Here is a 22869-nt window from a genome sequence, read left to right as displayed (position 1 = left end):
TGAGACAACTTTCCTGAAAATCTGGTAGAGGAAACATTTTAGGATTTATTTGCAATTACAGTCAACTGCTAAGCACAACCATAGCAGATTTAGTGTCATTTATGTGTACTTAGAGTAAATATTTTTTCAGGTCTCATTATCTGAATTCGGGTTAGAATGCTGGGTGAAATAATTTAAAAGCAATTTTGGGTTATTTTAGATTTATAATTTTATTTTTGTTTGTTCAGTGAATGCTTTTTAGTTAAATGCAATGATTTGATCAGCATAACAAAAATAAGCAAATGAAGTAACAACAAAGAACTGAGTTAATACAGTGACTGGGACATTTAGTTTATTTTATAGGGGACTTCATTGAAATATTTTATGTGCTTAATAAGAAAGTTGTGATCCATAAGTTTCTATCTCTTAGTAAACTGGATACATGCTTGTGTGGTGATAAAAGAGTCAGAGCTAAAGCGTCTAGGATCTGGGCACATTAACTACATTAGTGATGCAGCCAAACGCTCTCCTCTCAATTTGTCAAAGTTACATATTAAAAAAGGATTATACCCAACTGATACCCATTTTAGGGGTAGGGGCAAGGTGGTGCTATAACTTTACTGGAAGAAAAGCTACACAAGGAGATGGGACTAGCAATGCACACCAAATAGTCTGGTCAGGGCTTCCTTGTGAAACTAGAAATAATTTTAAAAAGCTTCTATCTCATTTACATTTAAAACTCCCTAGCTTTGATTCTGAGAATTGTAAGTTTCCCTGTCCTCAACTCCCAATTTACTACCTCCACCCCCTCAAAAACAGACCCTATAGTAGGCAGGCGACCATATAACCACAAAAGATAGCTGGGGCCCTTCAGTTTGGACTGCTACCTTCTTAGAGTCAGAGTTTAGGGCCAGATAGGACCACCTGGTCATCTGGTCTGACCTTCTGTAGATCACAGGCCACCAAAACCACCCAGCACCTGCATACTAAATCCAACAGCCAAAATTACACCCAAGTATTACAGTCAACAGGAGACTAGGTTATTATGTGCCACAGACAGCAAATAGGAGGAGCAAAGGTACACCAGTGGCCGAGGCCCCCACAATGGCAGATAAATGATTAAGTGAGATATACCCAGATAATCCTGGCATGTGACCCCACCAATGCATTGCAGAGGAAGATGAAACCCCCACAAGGTCACTGCCAGTCTGACCAGCAAAAAAAAAAAAAGTCTTTCCTGACTGCACATATGGTGATCAGTTAGACCTTGAGCATGTGAGCAAGAACCAGCCAGCCAAGCACCTAAGAGGGAGAATGCTCGGTACCCCTTAGAACCCTGGCCCACCCCATCCAATGTCCCATCTCCAGCCATGGCCATTCCCAGTGCTTTAGAGGAAGGAGATTAAGGGTTTGTCTTCACTACAGGGAGATGCAGCAGGGGTGATTTAGCGGGTCTAGTGAAGAGCTGCTAAATTGATTGTAGAGTGCACTCCGGTCGAGCCCGGTACTCCCGCACTCTGAGAAGAGTAAGGTAGGCGACCGGAGAGCATCTCCTGTCGACACAGCGCAATGAAGATACCATGGTAAGTCGACCTAAGTTATGTTGACTCCAGCTACGTCAACTTACCCGGGTAGCGAAGACAAGCCCTAAAAAAACCACATCCAGAATACATTAGGAGGGGGGAAAATCCTTTCCTGACCCCTGTAGTTGGCCAGCTGAAACCTTAAACATAAGCTTTTAGGAACGTAAGACATACATTGGAAGTGAGCCCCAGAGTACCCCTGCCCCCTACCATCACAAACAAATCCGAAATATAATCACACTCATAAATTTGTCCAGTTCTCTCTTAAACCTAATTAAATTGTTTGCCTCCACAACTCATATTGGGCCCAACACTAAAAAAAGACAGAGAGGATGACTTCTGTCCATCAACATATAGACTGAGTCCAGCACATTCTCATTGTGCCACTCTGCCTTGCTGTTCCAATAACTGTACATATATCTTAGTGACTGGGAGTCAGGAACCCCTTAGTTCTAACCCTGGCTGTGACAATGAGTTGCTGTGGCCTCCGATATGTGACTTCTAACCAAATTTTCAAACCTGAGTAGCTAAAGTTAAGTGCCTAAATCCATACTTTAGCAACAAAATAGCACTCAAATGTTAAAATATTCACTTAGAAGCCTCACACAGGCATTGTGTGGATTTGTGAGCCAATATTTGTAAGGTAATTTGTAAAGGTAAAGACTTATATTAGTACTACATATGTATATAGTATTAGTATTATATAATGGTATCATAAAATTAGAGATGGAAAATAGAACGTTAGCTCATCCAGTCCATCTCCCTTGTGTGGATAGGATTGCTCCTTATACAGTATTGCCCCATGCTATCTGCAGTACTGGCCTTCATTCCCAAGCATTTTTAACCGTAGGTATTTCCAATTGTAAGGACTAGGAAAGTGAAAGTGCAGTCAGCATAAAACGTGCATATAACATACACTAGGGAACATGTAAAAGCAAACATACAAAACCACTAGTATTGGTGCATCAACATTTATTCCCATACAGTGGAATGTTGAATGATCTCATTATATGAAGGAATGGCGCAAATTCCATGTAGCAAATAATTTTTACACTTTTTCTTTAATATCAGAAAAGCTATTGATAAAAGTGTGATTTTAACAGATGTAAAATAATATGTTATGCTGCTATACTTTCTAAATAGCGGTGTTTCATTCAACAAACACACTTGTGCTCACAATATTGTACGCTCACAACAAAGCTTGTTAAAGTGAAGTATCACGGCTACAGTATTTGCTGGTTTAACAGTGCAATGTTAGGAATGTTGATCCTTTTTTAATAATTACACTTACATGTATTCCTCAGCTTTCTTTTAGGGGTTAACTTGAGATTGATATGAAAACAAAGCATTAGAACTTCCACAATGCTCTGAAACAGGAATTGGCAATCTTTGGCATGCGGCCTGCCAGGGTAAGTCCCCTGGCGGGCCGGGCCAGTTTCTTTACTTGCTGTGTTTGCAGGTTCAGCTGATCGCGGCTCCCACTGGCTGCGGTTCGCTGTCCCAGGCCAATGGGGGCTGTGGGAAGGGCCAGGGGATGTGCTGGCTGCTGCTTCCCGCAGCCCCCATTGGCCTGGAGCGGCAAACCGTGGCCAGTGGGAGCTGCAATCGGCCAAACCTGCGGATGCAGAAAGTAAATAAACCGACCTGGCCCGCCAGGGGGCTTACCCTGATGGGCCGAATGCCAAAGGTTGCCGATCCCTGCTCTAAAAGCATGCTATTTTAGAAGCTTTTTAAAAATACTGATTTTTTTGCTTATGGTTGTTTAGGTCAATATTTTCAAACTTGGGTGTCTAATTGAGGCATCTCAAGTGATATCCTGGCTCCAAGAAGCCAATGGGAGTTTTACTATTGAGTTCAATGGAAACAGGATTTCATCCATAATTTTTATTTAGCCACCTAATTATATGGCCTGAGTTTCAGAAAAGGTGATCATCCCCAATTCCCATTGTAATCAATAGGAACTATGGGTGCTCAGCACTTCTGAAAATTAGGCCACTTAGGTACCTAAACATAGATCTCAGACCCATATCTGCAAGGTTGAATTTCTGCATCTGCACAAAGACAATGGCTGGAGGTGCCTAGCTTAGGATGCCCACATTTGGACATTTTGGCCGGAGCTTTTCGTCACTTTGTTCTTCTAGTTGTGTAAGTACACAAAGCACACATCCATTGCCACTTAGGGGGCTCACAGCTAGAAATTGCACACGTGAAAATTTCATTAGCTTGCACGCCAGCGAGCAAGGTGATTATGCTGCACAGGTACGAGCATGGCTAAGGAAAGTAGTATTTTTGCTGGGTGCTATTTGGATTTATTTGAGCATCTTTTGTTGCTTGTGCTAGAACATTTTGTTACCGAGTCAGGGTGACAAATTATGCCCTCATATAAAATACATGCAACCTTCATTAGGATTCCTACAAAAAGAAAAGGAGTACTTGTGGCACCTTAGAGACTAACAAATTTATTTGAGCTGTAGCTCACGAAAGCTTATGCTCAAATAAATTTGTTAGTCTCTAAGGTGCCACAAGTACTCCTTTTCTTTTTGCGAATACAGACTAACACGGCTGCTACTCTGAAACCTAGGATTCCTACAGTAACTTAGATCAGCATGCTAATGTGTTGACACAATAAATCGGCAGACGTGCAAAGGATTTTTTAAAACTTGGGGTTGTGTCTTTTTTTCTTCTTATTTAAGATGGGTAAAGAAGGCAGGAAAGTTGGGTGCTTGCTTGTTTTTAAGAATGGTATTTTGCCCCTTAAAAACTAGAAAATATCAGGGGTTTTAAGTCTAGTATTTTTTGGTTTTGCTGCAAGATTTCTGGCGGTTCTCTGTGACATTTGTTGTGAGCTCTAACTGCTTAATTAAAGCTCAGGGGTATTGAAACTTTCACAGCCAAATGTTCATTAGGCAATGGCATTAAATAGGTGTCAGCAAAAAACAGTAGCAATGGCTTGAGCCAGGTAAGGTGCAGTCAGGAGCAGTGTAAACTGCACCACAGAGTTGTGCCAATGTACCTCATATTTAAGTTACCTCACACCTTTGCAATTTTAAGCCCTGACCCAGCAAAGCATTTAAGCACATGCTTATCCTTGAGCACATGAGTAGCTGCATCAACGTTGTCCTGGACCTTGTTCAATACGAGTGCCTTCCAGTTGTGCCAAACTGTGTGGTGGTGTAGAGGAGTTTATGAACAGGGAATAGCAATCTCATTTGCTTGTGTGATCTAAGCAAAATTTAAAATCAGGTCCCCAGTAGTAAAATGGCTAATTGCCCACTTTACTCCTGAGATACTCCAGTCCCTCTCTTAAATATTTTAACATCTGCACTACAGAGTAACTGAAGGGCATGTTTACAGTAACAGAATAATATTTTCCTTCCAGTTGTTTTAAATCACTTTTCATAACAAAGCCATATTTCAGCAAATGGCAAACATGTAAATGTTACTGTTAAGCACTCTGTCGTTTTCTTTCACTTTAATTTGTTCCTTTTAAAAACATTGATTTTTTTATCTAAATGTTTAAATATATTTAAAGTTATAACAACAGAAGCCAGCCTGAAGTACAATAAAAAATTAAATGTTTCCGTTTGATGTGTTTTTGCTACACAAACACACACAGTTCAAACACTAATAGTGAAAGCATATTTATGGCACACACATAAAAAAATTGGATAATGCATATCCCAATGCTTATTAGTAAACTATGCGTTCGACTGCTCTGAATATGATAAGCGCCATCAATCAGCTTTAATATGCCTGCCACACATCAGTGCAAACCTACAATCTATGGTTTGCAATGGCTTAAAATAAAAAGCAAACATTTAAAAGTAAAGTGCTACAAAAAATGTCTATGCAGAATACCGCAGTTGATGAGTTCTGGAGTAATACACATGCCACTCAAGCCAGCTTGTGACCCTCATCATGCAAGAAAGTCTTCCCTTAGGGAAATTCATAACTCATACTTTTTGGGGGGTTGCTTCTTTCTGGTCATTTCTTATTTTAGTGGTCTTTTTGGGTGTCCCCAGCGCTGGGCTGGTGTTCTTAGTGTTCAGTTTTGGTGCACCACTCCGACCAGTGCGTCCAACGTTTTGATTTTTATCATGGGCTGTTCGCACCTTTTGTTCTTGCAGTCTCTGTTCCCACCTCTAGGGAAATAATTTCAAAACAAAACACTTAGAAAGGAATGTTACCGCATTCTGAGTTAATTCATAAAAGCTAACGCAAACTGTGAACTCTAGTGTAGCTCTCAGTAGCTTAATATTTTACTCTACTTACTGTCAGTATGTCACCGATGTCTACAGTAACAGCCTGGACCTGTATTCCTGGTGCAGTCAACATTCCCATTGATTCAGTGATATTGTCAATGAAACTGGTGCAATAGATAGCTGCATACTATGGCCCTTATCCTGCAAAGGGATCTACACATGCAAAACCTAACAACTTCTTGGGACTTCAGTGAAGTCAGTGGGCATAAGGGTCTATATGTGCACAACCTTTGCAGGACCACTACTAAATGACTTACAGAACACGCTTACTTGGCCTATTGTTTCGCCTAAGTAGAGAGCAGTCTATCCTTTAAAAGTGTGTGTGTGTGTATATATATATATGTAAACATATCCCCATATAGGAAAGCTATATTTAATTTATGGATTAATCTTTTCGCTAGATTAGAAATAACAGGGCTGATGTTAGGAATAGGACAGCTAGATGGCCACCTAAGCCACTGAATTTTTAGGGGTACAATGTGACACCTGTGAAGGACAAAGTTTGTGCGGTTTTGCCTAGGGTGACAAAATATAAAGCATCAGCCCTGTGAAGTGTTGCAGAGTGGCAGAGAGTCTTGTGTGATTCAACAACAACCGCACACAGCCCATTAAACAAAATCAAAAATACCAGTTAGTACTTAGGCTTATATTTAAAAGCAACAGGTTTAAAAGGTGATTATTTCCTGTACTGTGGACAAAAACATACTAATCACTGAACAAAATACAGTGAATAAGCACCACAACTTGTAAGATATCCATAAAACCTGTAGCGGTCTATAAATTATTGTTTAAGCTGGTTTTAAGATGTCTAATTATGTAGTCAGACATGACAAAGGTGCTATCTGAAGGCCATTAAATCATACCATGAGCCAGAGAGGAGGCATGAGGTTAAAGGCTGAGTGTTTTCAAATGCCCAAGTCACATGGTAATGGTTCCATAAATCACAGCCTCTGCTGCCTTATTGCTATTATAATCTAGTTTTACTTTTTCCCCCATTTCTTCTTTTTTAACTCATTTTAAAAGTGTGTTTCCCCATTTCATAGGTAGTTTATAGTCAAAGGACTGGATAAAAAGAATAATAAAATGTAGCAGACACACAGCTGCAGCAAAGAGTTGATTTGTAGCTTAAAAGCTTCTTTAGGGAAAAATGAGCCTTCTTTCTCCTCTCCCTGGCATTCTCCAGCCAGCCAATAATTAAAAGCAAAAAAATAAATAAATAAAAAAGTATGATCTCAGCCCATTATTTAATACTTTGCAAACTTTTTTCAGAACTAAGAGGCAAACAAACTCTGCCTCCAATTCCTAATGTGCTCAGGCTCCATGCTGAGCACAGCTGAATCAGGACTCCATAACACCCTGTCCATGGTGGATCTCTGCACTGGGACTTACAGGAAGATTTGTGAGCAGGCCGGGGGTTGGTGGTGGTGGTGGTCAGTGACCTTGTAAAGTCAGGGAGAAGTGCGCTATGTCTACTCCTCCTCCCCATGCAGAAGGAGATACAATGTAGCTGCACAGGCATCCAGGCCAGTTAAGGTCCAGTCTGCAGCCCATTGAAATCAATGGGGTGACTCCCAATAAGTTCAGTAGACTTTGGGTGGGACCTTAGTGCATAGGATTCCATGCCTCAGTCCTGCAATGTTTCTAAATGGATCAAAGCCTGTTTACATTGGCTTTATTCCATGCAATAGGATTTGGCCTTACTCTCATATTCACTTTGTAATGAGCACTGTATACTTAACAATGATAGAAAAAAGAAAAGGAGTACTTGTGGCACCTTAGAGACTAAGCAATTTATTTGAGCATAAGCTTTCATGAGCTACATGCATCCGATGAAGTGAGCTGTAGCTCACAAAAGCTTATGCTCAAATAAATTGGTTAGTCTCTAAGGTGCCACAAGTACTCCTTTTCTTTTTGCGAATACAGACTAACACGGCTGCTATTCTGAAACGTTAACAATGATAGGTTATCATTCATAGGTTAATGCATTAGCAACTCTATGAAAATAATTCACAAGTTCATTGTTGTAACAAATCAGTGTTTAAGAAAAGAACACTAACATAAAACATTTACATATTCAAAATATTTTAGATTTTTGTTAAATGTTTATGGATTAAATGTTCATAGATGTTTGTTGTAAAAATTGTTTTCTTCTAAGAAAATTATAAACATAAATGTCTCATCATGAGAAACCCTCTCCAAAATTTAAGGCCAAAATATTCAAACTTACACACTTAAATGTACATTTAGTCATCTAAATAGAAGTCTGACTTACAGTGGTGCCAAACACCATCACTGAAGACAGTAACAGCTGCCACTGCTCAATATCTCTGAAATTCAGGTCATTTATTTAGGTGCTCACATAGATTTTGATGGCTGACTTTGTATTAAGAATGTAAGAATTACTTTCATTGGTTATATTTACCTTATATCTTTTATCTAGCTGATCCTTCCATTTTTCAACTAAACATCCATCAAGAAGCATCAACCTAAAATTTTTAAAAGATAAAAATGTGAGCTATAGCTAGTTTCCTATATACAAGGTATCTAAAAGATATGATCCCTGATTTTATATGCTTAGTCATCATTCCAGTTGATTTACCGTAGACAAAAAATATTTTCCAAAGGGAACCAGTCAGGTCAAAATGATCCCAAATTTAAGTTTTCCACAAATAAACTTTTACAAACCTAAGACCAACAGAAATGTTTCCATTATTAATTTTTAAATTCTAATGAAAACATTGTTTTAAAAAATATCAGCATTTCCCTGACATGTTTGCAACCTATACAACATAGGCATTGTGCTGGTGCCTATGAAACACTTCAGAATCTGTGTCCTTACCTGCCATAGTGCTGTAGGTGAAAGATACCCCAGCTTCACCAGGTATAAAGAAGAATGATGGGTTGGGTAGCATGTCCCATGACACTCCATTTAATTAATCTCTCTCTCTGTCTAACTATATCTGTATTGTGAAGGACAGCACAAGGCCCAGTCGTTTCAGTCTCTCACTGGAACAACTGCTGGACAGAAACTGAATGCCTCCATACCCCGCACTGTCAGACAGACAGGGTGTCTATGCTGGTCCAACAGGGGCTGCAGCCAAGGGCCATGGTGGGCTTGGGTAGAGGAAAGGCACTCAGATCTGAACTTATGTGGCTCCAGTGGCCCTATCGCACAGTGACATAGAGGGGCTTCTGCTGTAACTCCAGCTGGGAAATGTCACCAGGAGAAAGAGTACACATGATTATACACTGTGGTATAAAGATTTCATTGGCACTTATTTATGACAATTGTATTACTCATGAGAAACATAATCCTCTGAAGCAGCTGGTAGAGGCCACTATCAGACATAGAATAATAGACTAGATGGGCCACTGGTTTGATCCAGTAGAACAATATTAATACTCCCATGTCCCTAACCACAAATGAGTTATGCAGGTATAAAAACTTTATACCCCACTGTACAATCTTACATTTTGTTTGTCTTGCATAACTGCATGTCACTCTGAAGCCTAGAATGTCTGTTGAGTCAATGTGAAGTAATGGAAACAGCTATAAGCATGGTTGACAGCTCTTTTTCAGAATATCTCCAGCAGGGCTTAAATTCTTATAAAGTATTTCCAGGAGCCCCCACACACCCCAGCCCAACATGCAATAAACACTCCATGGGGGGTTGAAAACATTAACCGGAGTTCCACTCTGGACAGCTCCAGCTGAATTTAAGCCTTGATCTCCAGGTTCAATCATCACTGAGATTTGCTGTCTGTTACCCATCAGTGTTTAAGCTCTCAGCCACACTGACTTTATGAATTACAGCCATGCAGTGTACAGCCATAGTAAGGCATGTATTTATGCCATGCCAAGAGTCCTAGAGTATTGTGATAGCAGACGTAACTCAACCAATCACCAGCCGCTAATTTGCATGCAAAAATTTCATTGGGAGTATGAGGGAGACTGCACACAGATGGTGGACTACTTGACCCAAATGCCACACCCATGTGACAGCACAGGCTTTCAGCTACTAGTATTTGCATTTTTTTCCCCTGTAAAGTTAGCTGGCCATAGTACAAGAGTGCTATAGTACAGGCCGCAGAATGAGAAAAATAAAATTGTAACTACAGAATGTCGGAAGCCTCTAACAAAAGCTTAAAATAATTTAATCTAAAAATCATAATATCACAGTTTTAAGGTCTGATATCTCACAATCTAGAATCATGTGTTGTTGTCTCACTGGGAAACTGGGATTTCCAAACCTCCATGCTATAAAGCACACATTTCAGACCCTCATTGATCATGAGATACCAGACCTTAAACCTATTTACTGATCGAGGCAATGCAATCCTGCAATAATTTTCCAGACTTTGCAGATATCAATTAAGATGCACGCATTAATCAGCTGAAGAAAGCAAAACATTGATATAAATATGCCTGATTCCATATGACATTTAACTGCTAATCGGGCATCTGCACTACCTAATATAGGGCCTGATTCTCCACTGACTTGCACCCCAGGCAGTCATGTACACAGTGCAAAGTAAGTATAAAATGGTACCATGCAGAGTTGGTAGCATTTTACATCCACTTTGCACAGATGTAAATGACTAAACAGATAACAACGCAGTGGAGAATCTGGCCAATATTATAGACCACTCCTTCCCTCCTCTAGTATTGATTATAGAAAAAAATAGTAGCATTAAACTGAAGGGGAAATCATTATGAATGAAACCACAATGTGATATTTCCTTCAGTGCTGATGTCACTTCAGCTCAAAAACTAGTTATTGGGTGAAATCCTGGTCCCATTGAAATCAATAGGTGTTTGCCATCAACTTCAACGGAGACAGGATTTTATCAGTTGTGACTTCTGACATTGTAAAAAGCCACTGTAACTCAAAACCTTCTGTTTATATACAACTGAGTTCAACAGGAAACATATAACAGTTTTTTCAAATCCATTTTAGCAGAGCATATGAAAATAAAAACCTCAATAACCTTTCCAAATCGTTCACAACATATTTGGTGATTAGTTTCATTTTCCACAGTAATAAAAAAGCAGATGGTGATCTTTCACTGGTTTTCTCTAACTGATTCCTGCTGGGTAGTTTGGGGTGGTTAGCCCAGTGGGGTAATAATTTCAAATAAAGTTGCGGTGGCCACATTTTACCATGCTACACATCTGAGTCTCGTTTCCATGTACACATCAAAGTTTGTAAGTATGTGTTGTAGGTCAGAGTTCAGGTTGCTTATGAAATGTGTAAGTGAATTTTGAAATGTTAATGTTGTTACCTGAAGCCATGGTCTTGTAAAAGTAATAGAATATTTATATATTTTCCCCTGAACTGTATATGGGATACTAATCAGGGGAATTAAACTCAGCACTAGGTTCACATGTGCTTCTGAACAGAGGTTCACATGTGCTTCTGAACAGAGAAAATGGCCTTTTCTTGCTTGCTTGCTTGCCTGCTTTCTATTAAACTTGACTACAGTACATTTCTGCACTGCATTGTAATTGCTTACCTTGAATGCCATTCATAACACATAATGAGAACATCTTGATTTGGGAGAAGATGTGGACACTGGCAGGATGAATTAGTAAAAAGAGGCACTTGAGACCGAGGAATGGGCACTGAAGATTTAAGTATCTCTTTCACTTCAACCACTGTAGTTATTTCATTGCAGCTACCTCTCTCTACACCCTTTACTTTAGCATGAATAACTGCAAGTAGGAAAATATATAGGCAAAGAAAATTATAATGTAAATTAATAAGAACTATTAATATGAGTAAAAGTTGTTTTTTCACTCCTTACATGTTGTTATTTATGATTAGCTAAAAATATTTGTCATAAAGATTTACCATGAAATCCACACTGTTTTAAATAATAAACCATTTAAACTACTGATGTCTAGATTACCTCTAAAAACTGGATACATTTTCCAGGTGTAAATTAATTACGTCAAACATACTGTAAAAAAAAACATTGATTTTAAATGAAAAGCTGAAAAATTAATAGGCTAAGGTTTTCACAATGTATATAGTTTATAGTCTTCCTTCAAATAAAAGTCTTTGAGAAACTGTTTTAAAAGTGGTATCTCAACTGTGGATTTTACCCAGAATAGAGACCCAAATACAATATCCATTGACTCTTGTTACCTGACTATATAAAGGAGAAATTAAGATGATTGTATTTGGACTCTGGAATGCTAAACATCCTGAAGAAAACTATACACCTACGTGGATTTAAGAAAGGGCCACTCATTAGTCTCAAAGGACACCCCTGATCAGCGGCACATCCTGTACCTGAGCAGTATCTCCGCTTTCTTTTTTAACATTTTTTATTCCATCTTCAATAAATAACATTAGTAACTTGCAAATTCTAGAAATATAGCAAGGTTTCACATAAAGGAGGAATAATATCTATTGAGAACAGTAGCTATAACAATCTGTGCTATCTGTGTTAACAGTAACTATATCAAAATCTGTAGCATCCACATAGTGTTTTAGGGATATTGGTGACATTTTCAAAAGCATTTAAGTGAGTTAACAGTCTATGTCCCATTTTCAAAAGTTACTGAAACATTATGGGATTTGGGGTCCTATGTAACTTAAATGCTTTTGAAAATGTCTACCCATAATCTTTACATGAATTTTTAGTTGGAAATTTGCTTTACAATTAAAAAGCTGAAGACTTCGTATAGACGTACTATAAAATATGATTGTTGTTGGGAACTGTTTACAAAATAAGCTATAATATCATAGCTAAACCCAGATAACCATCAGTGATTCTTTTGTATTTACAACTAAACAGTACACCCCAATCAACTGGAAGAATGAGTTAGTTGCAGTGATTAATTTGTGCCAGGACTTGCCAGCGCTCAGTCCCGGCACCTCTAGGCTTGGCAGTTCACAGCCCTGGCACCTCTGGGCTTGCTGCATCAATTATGAATATAAAAAAAATTGCTTGAGCCCCAGCACCTCTTTCATTACAAATTACTGGTTAACTGTATATACTAATTAAAGGGGATTTCTAGCAAAACTGGATTTGTACTTCAACTTTTTCCCCACATTATCTCCCCATCCCACTTCAAATGGTAACTCTCCTATTGATTTCACTGAGGGCAGAACAAGGCCCTGCATCTCAAAGCTAAAATCTTGAATACAAATGTAGTCAATGGAATGCAGTGTTTTCAGCTCTTTTAAATGTAGGACCAGTACCGGCAGTCTTTCTTCAGCAACACTCCTGTTGAAGTCAGTGGAAACAGGATTGGACCAAACATGATTTAAAAAATTCTATTTCAGAATACAGACATTTTAAGTTACCATATATATTTATATGCATACACAGAGTACAGATGTATGTATATATTACACAATGCGGAATCTCAGGGTTCCACCAAATGGTAGTGTGTGTTGTAGAGAGAGAGATTAGGAAATTAGATATTAGAAAATATTAATGTTTCATATAAGTGCATCAGAATGCAACAATTTAAAACAAATGTGTTTGCAGTTTGCTTTGTAAGGTTAATATCACAACTGTCTTGCTAATAGCAAACTGAATTTGAATTAAACGATTATTTAACAACAAAGACTTAAGCACGTACCCAAACATTTTTGTTTTAATTTGATATTGAATATAAGTTTTTTTAAACTGCCTATCCATTGCTTAAAATAAGAGAATTAAAATAATATCCTCCCAGAAACAGTCACTGTAAACTGCAATAAACCATAATATTACATATTAAACTCACAGCTCACTTTGCATTCACTCTTAATCTTACAGACTTGTTATTGAAAGAAGAACTAAATTATAAATAAATATTTTGAGTTCCTCTGGTCAGAAATCCTTTTTGTGGCTGGGCACTTGTCAAAATGCCATACAATGTACAATAAAACCCAGGGGCTAGATCTCAGCTGGCGTATGTTGTCACAGCTCCATAGACCTCAATAGAGCTATGAAAATTTACATAAGTTAAGGATCTGGCCATTGGACTCTAATGGCTAGTATGCAAAATATAGTAAGTATTCTATGACTTAATTTGTGATTAAATAAAACAAAAAAGTTGCTTTTCAGCCTTTTCATGTCTCTCCAATTTCAGTGTTTTCACATGAACTCATTTCATCGAGTGAGAACTGCACAGTAGTGCTTACTTGGTCAATCAAGATTCCAATTTATTCCAGCTGAAATAGCAAAATAAAAATGGCAAGTCATAGGATCTCCAGCTATTTTGTGACTTGTCACTAGACTGAGTCGCGTTAAACAACGTCAGGAAAATTTAGAAACGGCTCACATGACCCTCTCCATTTTTGCTAAACAATCTGTCCCACTAAGTTGTGTTAGACCGGTCTGTATTCTAAAAACACTACAAGAAGTTAGTGATTTTAATGACCACGTTAACTTTAGATATTTGTTTCTTCTTGTTTTTCGGGAAAACAAGGTTTCGGGAGCAACATCGTTTAAAGTGCCAGATAAAACTGCTTCTTTATGATTCATGTATTGATTTAACCTTAAAACCTACGCTGTGGCTTGTCATGGATTACAAGTAGAGGAGCTATAATAATTTGATAATATCAAAAGAAGCAGGGGAAGGGAACTGGAAGATAGTGCGATTATAGAGAAATTTTGCCAAGAGTTGAAAATGAGATTATTTCACTGGTTGACTTACTGTAGCTGTAGTTTTTGGTCAGGTACGTTGTCAGGGTAGGCTTTATCTTCCGGCACTTGCATCGAGCTTCAAAGAAAAAAACCCAAGATCATAAGGAAAAATTACAAATTAATGTCAATTACAGAATTATTTTCGAGAGAAATAAAGGGCGACCCTTACGAAGACGCACCATGGTTTAGATTCTTGCAGTTAGACTCATGAGGTTTTTCTTGGACCATTACATCTTGAGTAAAATCCATCCACTTCACATCTATTTGAAAAACATACAAAATAAGATTTGCGAAAAACGTGGTTTCTGCTACCGAAAAGAAATGAACACAAGAAGATACGGGGGAAAAAAATCATCTCTGATATCTCCGGAATCACTTCCCCAGCACACACATCTTGAGGAGCATTTAAAATAGTTAATCTGTCCTAAAAACAACCGATTCACTATATTTTTGAAAATATGTCTGCATCAGGTCTTACACTTGTTTTTTTTAACAGCACTGTAAATGGTTTTAAAGAAGGGAGTAAGATCTGCAATATATAATTGTATGATTGCTAGTTCGCTTCATGGCCAAAAGCCTGATTTTGTGTAGTGCACTGCCAATTTGACACTCACAGTTGAAAGGCATGCTTAAACATCACTATTAAATGTTTACTTATGCCAAACTCTAAATCCTCTCTCGTTTTGACTAGTAACACCAGGGAGATTTGGAGAGGATATTGGAGTCCTTCTGCCCTGATTGGCTTTTCAGTGTTCTCAGAAAAGCTGCCTGCCCATAGGAAATTTCAATCTCTTCTTGTTTGGGTTTGTTTGTTTGTTGCCGAGAAGCCTTTTTTAAAAAAAAAAAAAAGACAAATATTTTAACTACCCGAGAGACTAGTTGCAATCCTCGCCAAAACCCGTCTCTGTGTTATATTTGAGAGATAGATTGCCTACACAGTGCTGGAGCTTCTGGAGCTCTGTGCTTTTGGGACCCACTTAACTAAAGCTTTCTGCTTTCCAGAGACTTGGTGAAGAAGGGCACAAATCTGAATTCAAAATTGCCACCTTATAATCAAGGTTCTTTACTCCATGAGCCCTGCCTTTGTGTATCCGTCCCCCTCCCCCCACGCACACACACACGTCCCCTGGGGGGGGGGGTCCCTCCTCACCTTCAGGGACATCGGTGACTATGGCTTCAGGAGATATGCAGACCCCTCGGTCGTACACAGGCAGGTCATCGCAAGCCAGGCTTTCGGGCCAGCTGTGGTTGTACCTCTTCATGATGGGCTCGCATCCATCGCGGGCTCTTTGGCACACAGATTTGCAGGGCTTGATGGGGTCGTGGAGGAACTCCAGGGTGCAGATGGGGGCATACATGGCGCACAGGAAGAAGCTGAGCACCTGGCTGCAGCTGATGTCCACCAGCTCCTGATACTGCTCGATGGCCAGGATGGCATTCTCCTGGGTACTGTGGTGCAGGTGATTGGGCATCCTGGTGATGTTCCAGGGCATGGTCTTGCACATGGGGATGCGCACAGCCTCGCAGGGAGCACCATGCACCCCTGTGCTGACCCGGAGCCACAGAAAGAGCGCTGCCAAGGTTGCTAGCATTTTCCCAGCCTTTAGCTGCGGGACTAAAGTCTGGCGCTCCAGAGACTCTCGGCTTCCTCTCCCGAAGTCTTGGGTAATCAGTCTCACAGGCTGATCCTGTCGCTCATTCAGCTTTCAGTGGAAAGGGCTAAAGAGATGCTGGTCTATCCCCGTTCTTCCCTATCACTTTGGCACATAAAAACCACAGGTAAAGATGAACTTCTATAGCTCCTTGTGCCTCAGTGCTAAAAAGACACAGAGCTTCTCTCTTGTTCCAAAGTTCAAGCGATCTGAGCTTTACAGACAGCCATGGAAATTGTAGGGCCATATTTATACCAGTGCCACAAGTGACGTGGGGGTTGGTCTTTCTTCTTGGCAGCATCATTCATTTGGGGTGTGTGTGTGTGTGTTTGTTTTTCTTTTCAGACAGGGTGACATCACCTCCACTCCGTTTAATCCCAGGGCGACATCACTAAATTTCTCATTGCGCCTCAAGATAAATTTCAGCAAGCCATTCAGTGTTGATCTGTGCAATAAATTCTCTCAAGACGAGAGAGAGAAAAAAAAAGCCTCCCTCATCTACCTCGGGTTTGCAAATTCACTGGCAGAATTAAGAGACAAGGAGGGGAAGTTCAATAGGAGAAAGGACGGTGCTCTTTTAAGCAGTTCTGAACTTTATGCCCTTTTCGTACATTTTCAGTAACAAAGCACAGAAACTTTTGCAGCTTTTTAAAAAACGCTGTTATTATTTCTGTCGCCTGTAGGTGGTTACGCAGTTACTGCAATGGCTCCAGAGGTAGATACAGCATGTGAAACTTAGACTTTACAACAACAACAAAAAACAAACAAAAAAAGAAATATACAAACTGGTCAATTACTTTTTCTGGAAACGATCTTGGATGGGGCAGCAGCTGCAGCCAATCCGAGCCTCGAGTGAACCTCAGTGCACAGCTCCAATAGTCGTGTTGCACCTGCTGTTGGTGCTGTGAGAAATCCCATTAGCTACCCACTTCGCCCTCGTACAATCTCCCCATAAATCGGATCAGCAAAGGAATCGGTGCGAGGGGAAGACCTATTATTTAAAGTTTTTCAAAAGCACGTTGTGTCACAAACCAGCAGCCGCCAGAGTTTTAGAAAACAGTGCAGACCGTTCACATTCGAGTCGTTTTGTCCCTTTCATTAGTCTGAACGCCGAGGCTTTCATTTGACTAAATTCTACGTTTACATCGGTGTAATTCAGGAGTAACCCCAGAGTGTTCACTGGAATTGCTCCGGATTTACAATTTATTAAAAGAGTTGCATTTCATCCTTGATTACCAGGGACCAAATTCTGCCCTCAGTTCAACTGTGCAACTCCAATGAGAACAATGGCATATTGCAGTCACTGGCATAGCGGGGATGTAACTGAAGGCAGACTGTGGCCCTCCTAGGGTAGCAATTTCCCTTCCCCTCTCATTAAGATTCTTTTGTAGGATGCATTTGCAGTAAACTCAGGTTGATGTGCTTTCCTGTTTGTAGCAGCAGCAGCGCCCTCCCTTCTAGTTCCCTGTGTGTGCTTTATAACCTATGTTGCCTATGTTAGTCTCTCCCCCTCTTTTCTAGGAAACTGCTCAGGATGAGACAGCAAACCTAGGCCAAGGGCTCTCCAAGGCAAATGGGGGAAGAACGGGTATGTTTGGGGGAAAGGGGGTGATCCTATTAGCCATTGGAGAGCAGATGCCAGGGAAAGTGAAATGTTTTCCCTCAAAAGCAACATTTTAGACAGGTCTCTCTAAGCAGATCATTCTTCAACTCCCTTCCTCCATGAGCCCCAAACACACAACAAACGGACACGAATATATGTCGATATGATAAAACTGGCTGCAGCTTCCAGTCCTGCGGTTAGTAGCTCTGCTTTGAGACTAGTAGGAATTTGGGGAGCAGCAAAATTGTATGCTCAAATATGTGCTTTCACCGCGGCATAGGAACCCTTGACCGTACACACGCACAGAACACAGAGGAAAAAGTGATCAGATTTGCTCACAATCAAATTCCACATCACAGATGCTCCTGTCAAACACAGAGCAAAAATATAGGATCCAAATGGAAAGCAAGCAAACCATCAGCTTCCCAAACATGTGGCCACTTTGCTCCTTGCTGAAAAGTGTCTACTTTCCTATTCTGGTTTATATATGGAGCACGAGCATGAATGTATTTTAAAGCACATATTGTCCTTTTTTTCTCTTTTTTTGCTGAATAAGAAATATGTGATCATTATAAGTAACCTGAGCAATGACATTAACATATATAGTTTGCTTCCTTTTTATCTTAATTAAGCCTTCAAGGAGAAAACGTCCAGGGCTGAACATAAAGAGGTATATGGAACAGATATCAAATACAGGCTTAATATCCAGTATGCCTAGCCAGAATATTACATCAGGTGCAGAGCTCCCGGCTGTGGCATTGGTATCATGTGCTGCCCCCCAGCTCTGACACTGGCATCAGATGATGTCTCCCCTCCTATAGCACGGGTATTAAAATCCAGCTACAGAATTGGGGCTATCTCTCTCATGCGCAATGCCCGTGGCAGGAAACGTCTAAGGGAAGAGGTGAAATGAACGAAGGAGCTGGTGGAAGGAGGCATGTGTAGCTTTTCCCACCGTGGCCGTTGTTTAAATAATTGATGCCCGGCGGGCTGCAGGCGGCACTCTGTCTCCGCAGTCCCCTGCTGGCCAGAGAGAGATCAAACAGCAGCCGCCCTTGCTCAGCATCGCACCCGCTCCTGTCTCTCTCCCAGCTGCAGAATTTGCTGGGCCCTGGCTCCGCGCCTGCCGCTGCCGCAGTCAGCCAGACCCGCCTTCGCCTTCCCCGGACATAGCCACGCAGAAGGGGCCAGCGAGCGAGCGAGCGGCGGCCGCTCCAGCGCCTCAGCAGCCCCGAGCTTTCTCCCCTCCCCCCTTCGCCCCACCGGGCTCGCGCGGACCAGAGGAGGCACCGAGGATGGCGCGAGGCGGCGGTTGCCTGGGGCAACCCCGGCTGCGGCGGCGGCTGCTGCTGCTGCTGCTGGGCGGCCTCCTGTGCCTGCCCGGCTGGCCTCCGGCGGCGGCCGCCCCGCAGGGCCGCACTGGGCGGGGGCAGCCGCCCACCCCGTGCCAGGCGCCGCTGCAGTGGGAAGGGCGCACGGTGGCGTACGACCACAGCAGCGGCAGGAACACCAGGGCGGCGGTGTCTTACGACGGCCCCGACCAGCGCCTCCGGCTCCTGGAGGAGAGAAAGGGGCTCATCCCCTGCAAGAAGTAGGTGCTGCGAGCTCCACGGGGGTGGCCCCTCCCTACGGGGGAGGGGAGAGCAGCCTGTCAGCCAGTCACTTCTGGGGAAGGGGCGGCTTGGGGCGGGAAATCCCCCACCCTCCCTCTCGGCCGTCAGGGACCTGCTGCCTCTGCAAACCTGCTCTAAACAAGCGCCCCCCGCCGCCGCCCGCCTGCGGCCGGGCAGTGCTGGCGTTGGCGGGGCAGGGAGGACCTCTCCGGAGGGTGCTGGAGCAGGGTGTGGTTCGGTAAAGCTTTCAGGTGCCCCCAGGGCCCGAGTCAGGGCACGTTGAAGTCAATGGGAGTATTTCCACTGACTTCAGTGGGCACTGGAACACGCCCCAAATGGCTACACAAATACTACTGGGGAGCACAGTCCCAGAGAGTCCCCTGTTGAAGGGCTGTAGCCCCCTTCCCCTTGCTCCCCCCTCCACACACCTACAAGGTGGTATAAACGCCCAGAGAGAGAGAGAGAGCTTCCATTCCATCCATCCCACCATCGGTACGTTACTCAGTTCGCAACCAGGGGATGCATTTCTTCCTCCTCCTATTTTCCCCAGGGTTTGTTTATCAATCTGCTGCCGCATGCTTATTATATCATTTATGCATCCCGGGCCACAGCTTTAGCATTGTGCTGTGAGCCTGCCCAAAGAATGTCACAGATAAATCATTTATTTCAGCCACACTAATTTGGCAGATTGTGTAGCTCACTTTAGACCCATTCCCCAAAACTGGACTCCCACAGGTTGGTGGACACCCTAGAGCAGATTCTGCCCTTTTCATTTTCATCAGATTCAGATCACTTACCCCAGTGTAAATCAAAAGTAACTTAGTTTAAGTCAGTGAAATTTCTCTGATTTTACACTGGCCTAGTTGAGAGCAGGATTTGGCATCATGTTTTTAACTGATCTGATCAGTGATGGGTGGTAAGCACAGTGAGATGAGGTGATTTCTGGTGGATGGTGACAGAGGGCTTCCCCCATTACATTTTTTTTCTTAGGAGAGGGAGGTGATATGGAGGTTAAAGGCAAAACCAGAAAGAGCCTTTTAAGTGAACTGAGCTGTCATATCATGGTGACAGATACTTATGCAACAAGCAACAGGAAAAGAGCCATCAGGGACTTGACTGATGTCCATGCTCAATAAATATACTTTACTATATTTATCAGTGGCATCTTGTGAATCTTACTGGACTTGCGGACCCTCTGGAGCTGGACATGACTCGCGGACCCCCTGGAGGACTCTCATGGACCCCAGGGGTCCGCAGACCCCAGTTAGAGAACCACCGCACTAGCATTTTGGCTGGGTTGGGCACGCAATTGGTTCTTGTAATAGACTGAGAGACCAGACAGTGCAGTGTTAATGCAGTTTCTGTCTGGCCAAGACCTTTGGCTTGGGCAGCGACACATAGGTTGTTGGCAGAGATAAAACTTCTTGTGTCAAGATGGATTAGTTGATCATTGGTATAGATGTTAAACAGTATGATGAGAATACACTCCCCTGTTATAGGCTTTTTTTCTGTTGCTATCATTGGCTCTGCTTCCACATAGTTTGACATAAAAACATTAATTCTCTAATAGAAATTGTATCAGTCATAGGAGGTGGTGATATTTCATCACATATGTTTTAGTAAGACGCTTTAAGTGATGCTGATAGGTCAACAAACATGGTGCCTGCTACCACTCCATTTTCAAAACCATCTTTAGTGTATTGGGTGATGTTCAGCACTTGACTGGTGTGTGACTTGCCTGGATGGAATCCAGCTTGCTCTGGAGTTAGATGCTTTTCAATGAGTGGCGATAGGCCTTTCATTATTTTCCAATTTGCCAACTCAGACTCAGGAAGACCTCTAGGGAAAACTCATTCCTGAGGTGAGGCCTTCAATTGAGAATGCCTTTTCACTGATTCAGTGGAACATAATTCTAGGTATCGAAACAAGATTTCAGTCACTACGTCAAGACACATGAGGAAAAATGAAGGTATCAAATCTGTTCATTCCCCTTGGTACTTCCAACTGGCATTTGTTTTTGTTCTTTCTTATTTGTATTGTGGTAGTGCCTGGAAGGTACGAGGTGCTGAACATGTATAAAGGAAGATGAAATCTTTGCCCCAATGAACTTACAATTTACTCTTCCAAACTAAGTGTAATCAGTTTTGCTCTCATCCTGCATCAAACACTGGGAAGGAAGAGAGAGGGTTCTGTATTGCCCTTTGTGGCAGAGCAGACTCGCTCCTACCTACTTCCTACACTTCAAATGGCCCAGAGACATTTGTTCGAGTAAAACATATCATGCAATATATTTACAGTGTTCTATTCCACCACCTTTATGGATGATGCAGCTACATACCAACAGTACCATGGAGTCCTCAGCTCCCGAGGCGAGGAGGGGAGAGATTGTTCATGGTTCTGACTCTACAAGGCAACCTCTCTCTCTCTCTCTCCCACTCACTCTCTTCCTCTCTTCACACTTCCTTCCTGTGCCTCTTGTACCCTCTGGGCTAATGAGTTTATTAGCCTTTTAACTCTCCCCAGTCCATTCCAGTCTATCAATTGGGCACTGTTCCCATAGTCACGTGTGCTCCGGGGCAACCCACTGGAGTTGCAGCGATCAGAGTGCTGGCTCACCTGTTGTTGCCCAGCACTCCATCACACACCTCCCTGCCTTACCTAAGTCAGATTTTTCTTTTCCTGTTGTCTTCTGCACTTACTGGAGGTGCCACCCTGTGCGGGTCTCTCTTGGTCCTTAGGCTGATCATCTAGGTCATCTTTGTGGTACCTACTCATTTCCCACCCATTGAAATCACACTTGGTGTTGGGAGGACACCCCCACACTTCCATTTCAGTCCACAATTCGCCACATCATGGGCACCCTAGGGGAGTGCTTTCTCCCTCTGTGTCTGGCGGTGGATTGAGAGCACTTCCCTCATCCCCCTGATTATTCAGGGCCTCGGACTCTCCCAGACCTCTGAACTGCACCTGGGCAGCTTTTCCTTGGTGCTGTGGTGTGGTGGGCTACAGGAGCTTGGGTTGGAGCTTGGGTTGTCTTTCTCCACTATTTCTGCTTCCTTAATTCCTATCCCCTCCCCATCAATTTTTGCGAGGACTCTCCTTTTCTCCCCTTTCACCTGAGTTAGGCTCTGTTATCTAGGGTTTTTTCCCTTCCATTTGGGCTCTGTTTCTTCCCTCTCAGGTTTTCTGTTTCCCGGCCTGTGGCCCCCTAACACCACCTTCTTTTCCTAATGGGAACGGGTTTCAGTTGGTGCCCAACACAACAGGGTGGGGCAGTCTGTCCACTCCCCCAGCTCACTTCCAATTAAACCTCCCCTGATCTTCCAGGTTTACCTCTGCAACAGGGCAGCACCTTTTTATGTGTCCCTGGTGCCTGCACTGGAAACATGTCATGTCAAACCCCAGCTGAAGCTCTTAGTTCTGGGCTCTTCCTTCTTCATCTCCACACCCTTGGTAGCTGTGGGTTCCCTGAACTTCCTCCCTAGTTCCAGTCCTTTATAGGGTTGACCCTCTTTCCTTCATAGGTCC

The 22869-nt window shown here is 42.1% G+C and overlaps 2 protein-coding genes across 2 annotated transcripts in view; one reads left to right on the top strand and one right to left on the bottom strand.

Moving 5' to 3' along the window:
* Positions 1–2517: 2517 nt before the first annotated feature.
* Positions 2518–18629, bottom strand: SFRP4 (secreted frizzled related protein 4). Its single transcript, XM_043540584.1, has 7 exons — positions 16923–18629; positions 15624–16230; positions 14653–14733; positions 14484–14549; positions 11339–11537; positions 8247–8310; positions 2518–5704 (listed from the first exon to the last, which is right to left on the bottom strand). The coding sequence occupies exons 2-7, from the start codon at positions 16063–16065 to the stop codon at positions 5516–5518; spliced, it is 1041 nt and encodes a 346-aa protein (XP_043396519.1). The 5' UTR covers positions 16066–16230; positions 16923–18629; the 3' UTR covers positions 2518–5515.
* A 262-nt stretch (positions 18630–18891) lies between these two features.
* The window catches only part of EPDR1 (ependymin related 1), a 55837-nt gene continuing 51859 nt past the window's right edge, over positions 18892–22869 (top strand). Inside the window, exon 1 of the mRNA XM_007065903.4 lies at positions 18892–19319. Within this exon, the coding sequence (XP_007065965.3) occupies positions 19024–19319 (296 nt within the window). The 5' untranslated portion in view covers positions 18892–19023. The remainder of the gene's footprint in view (positions 19320–22869) is intronic.

Source organism: Chelonia mydas, chromosome 2, assembly GCF_015237465.2.
Source record: "Chelonia mydas isolate rCheMyd1 chromosome 2, rCheMyd1.pri.v2, whole genome shotgun sequence".
Taxonomy (NCBI): Eukaryota; Metazoa; Chordata; order Testudines; family Cheloniidae; genus Chelonia; species Chelonia mydas.
This window is presented reverse-complemented; position numbering and strand designations above follow the sequence as displayed.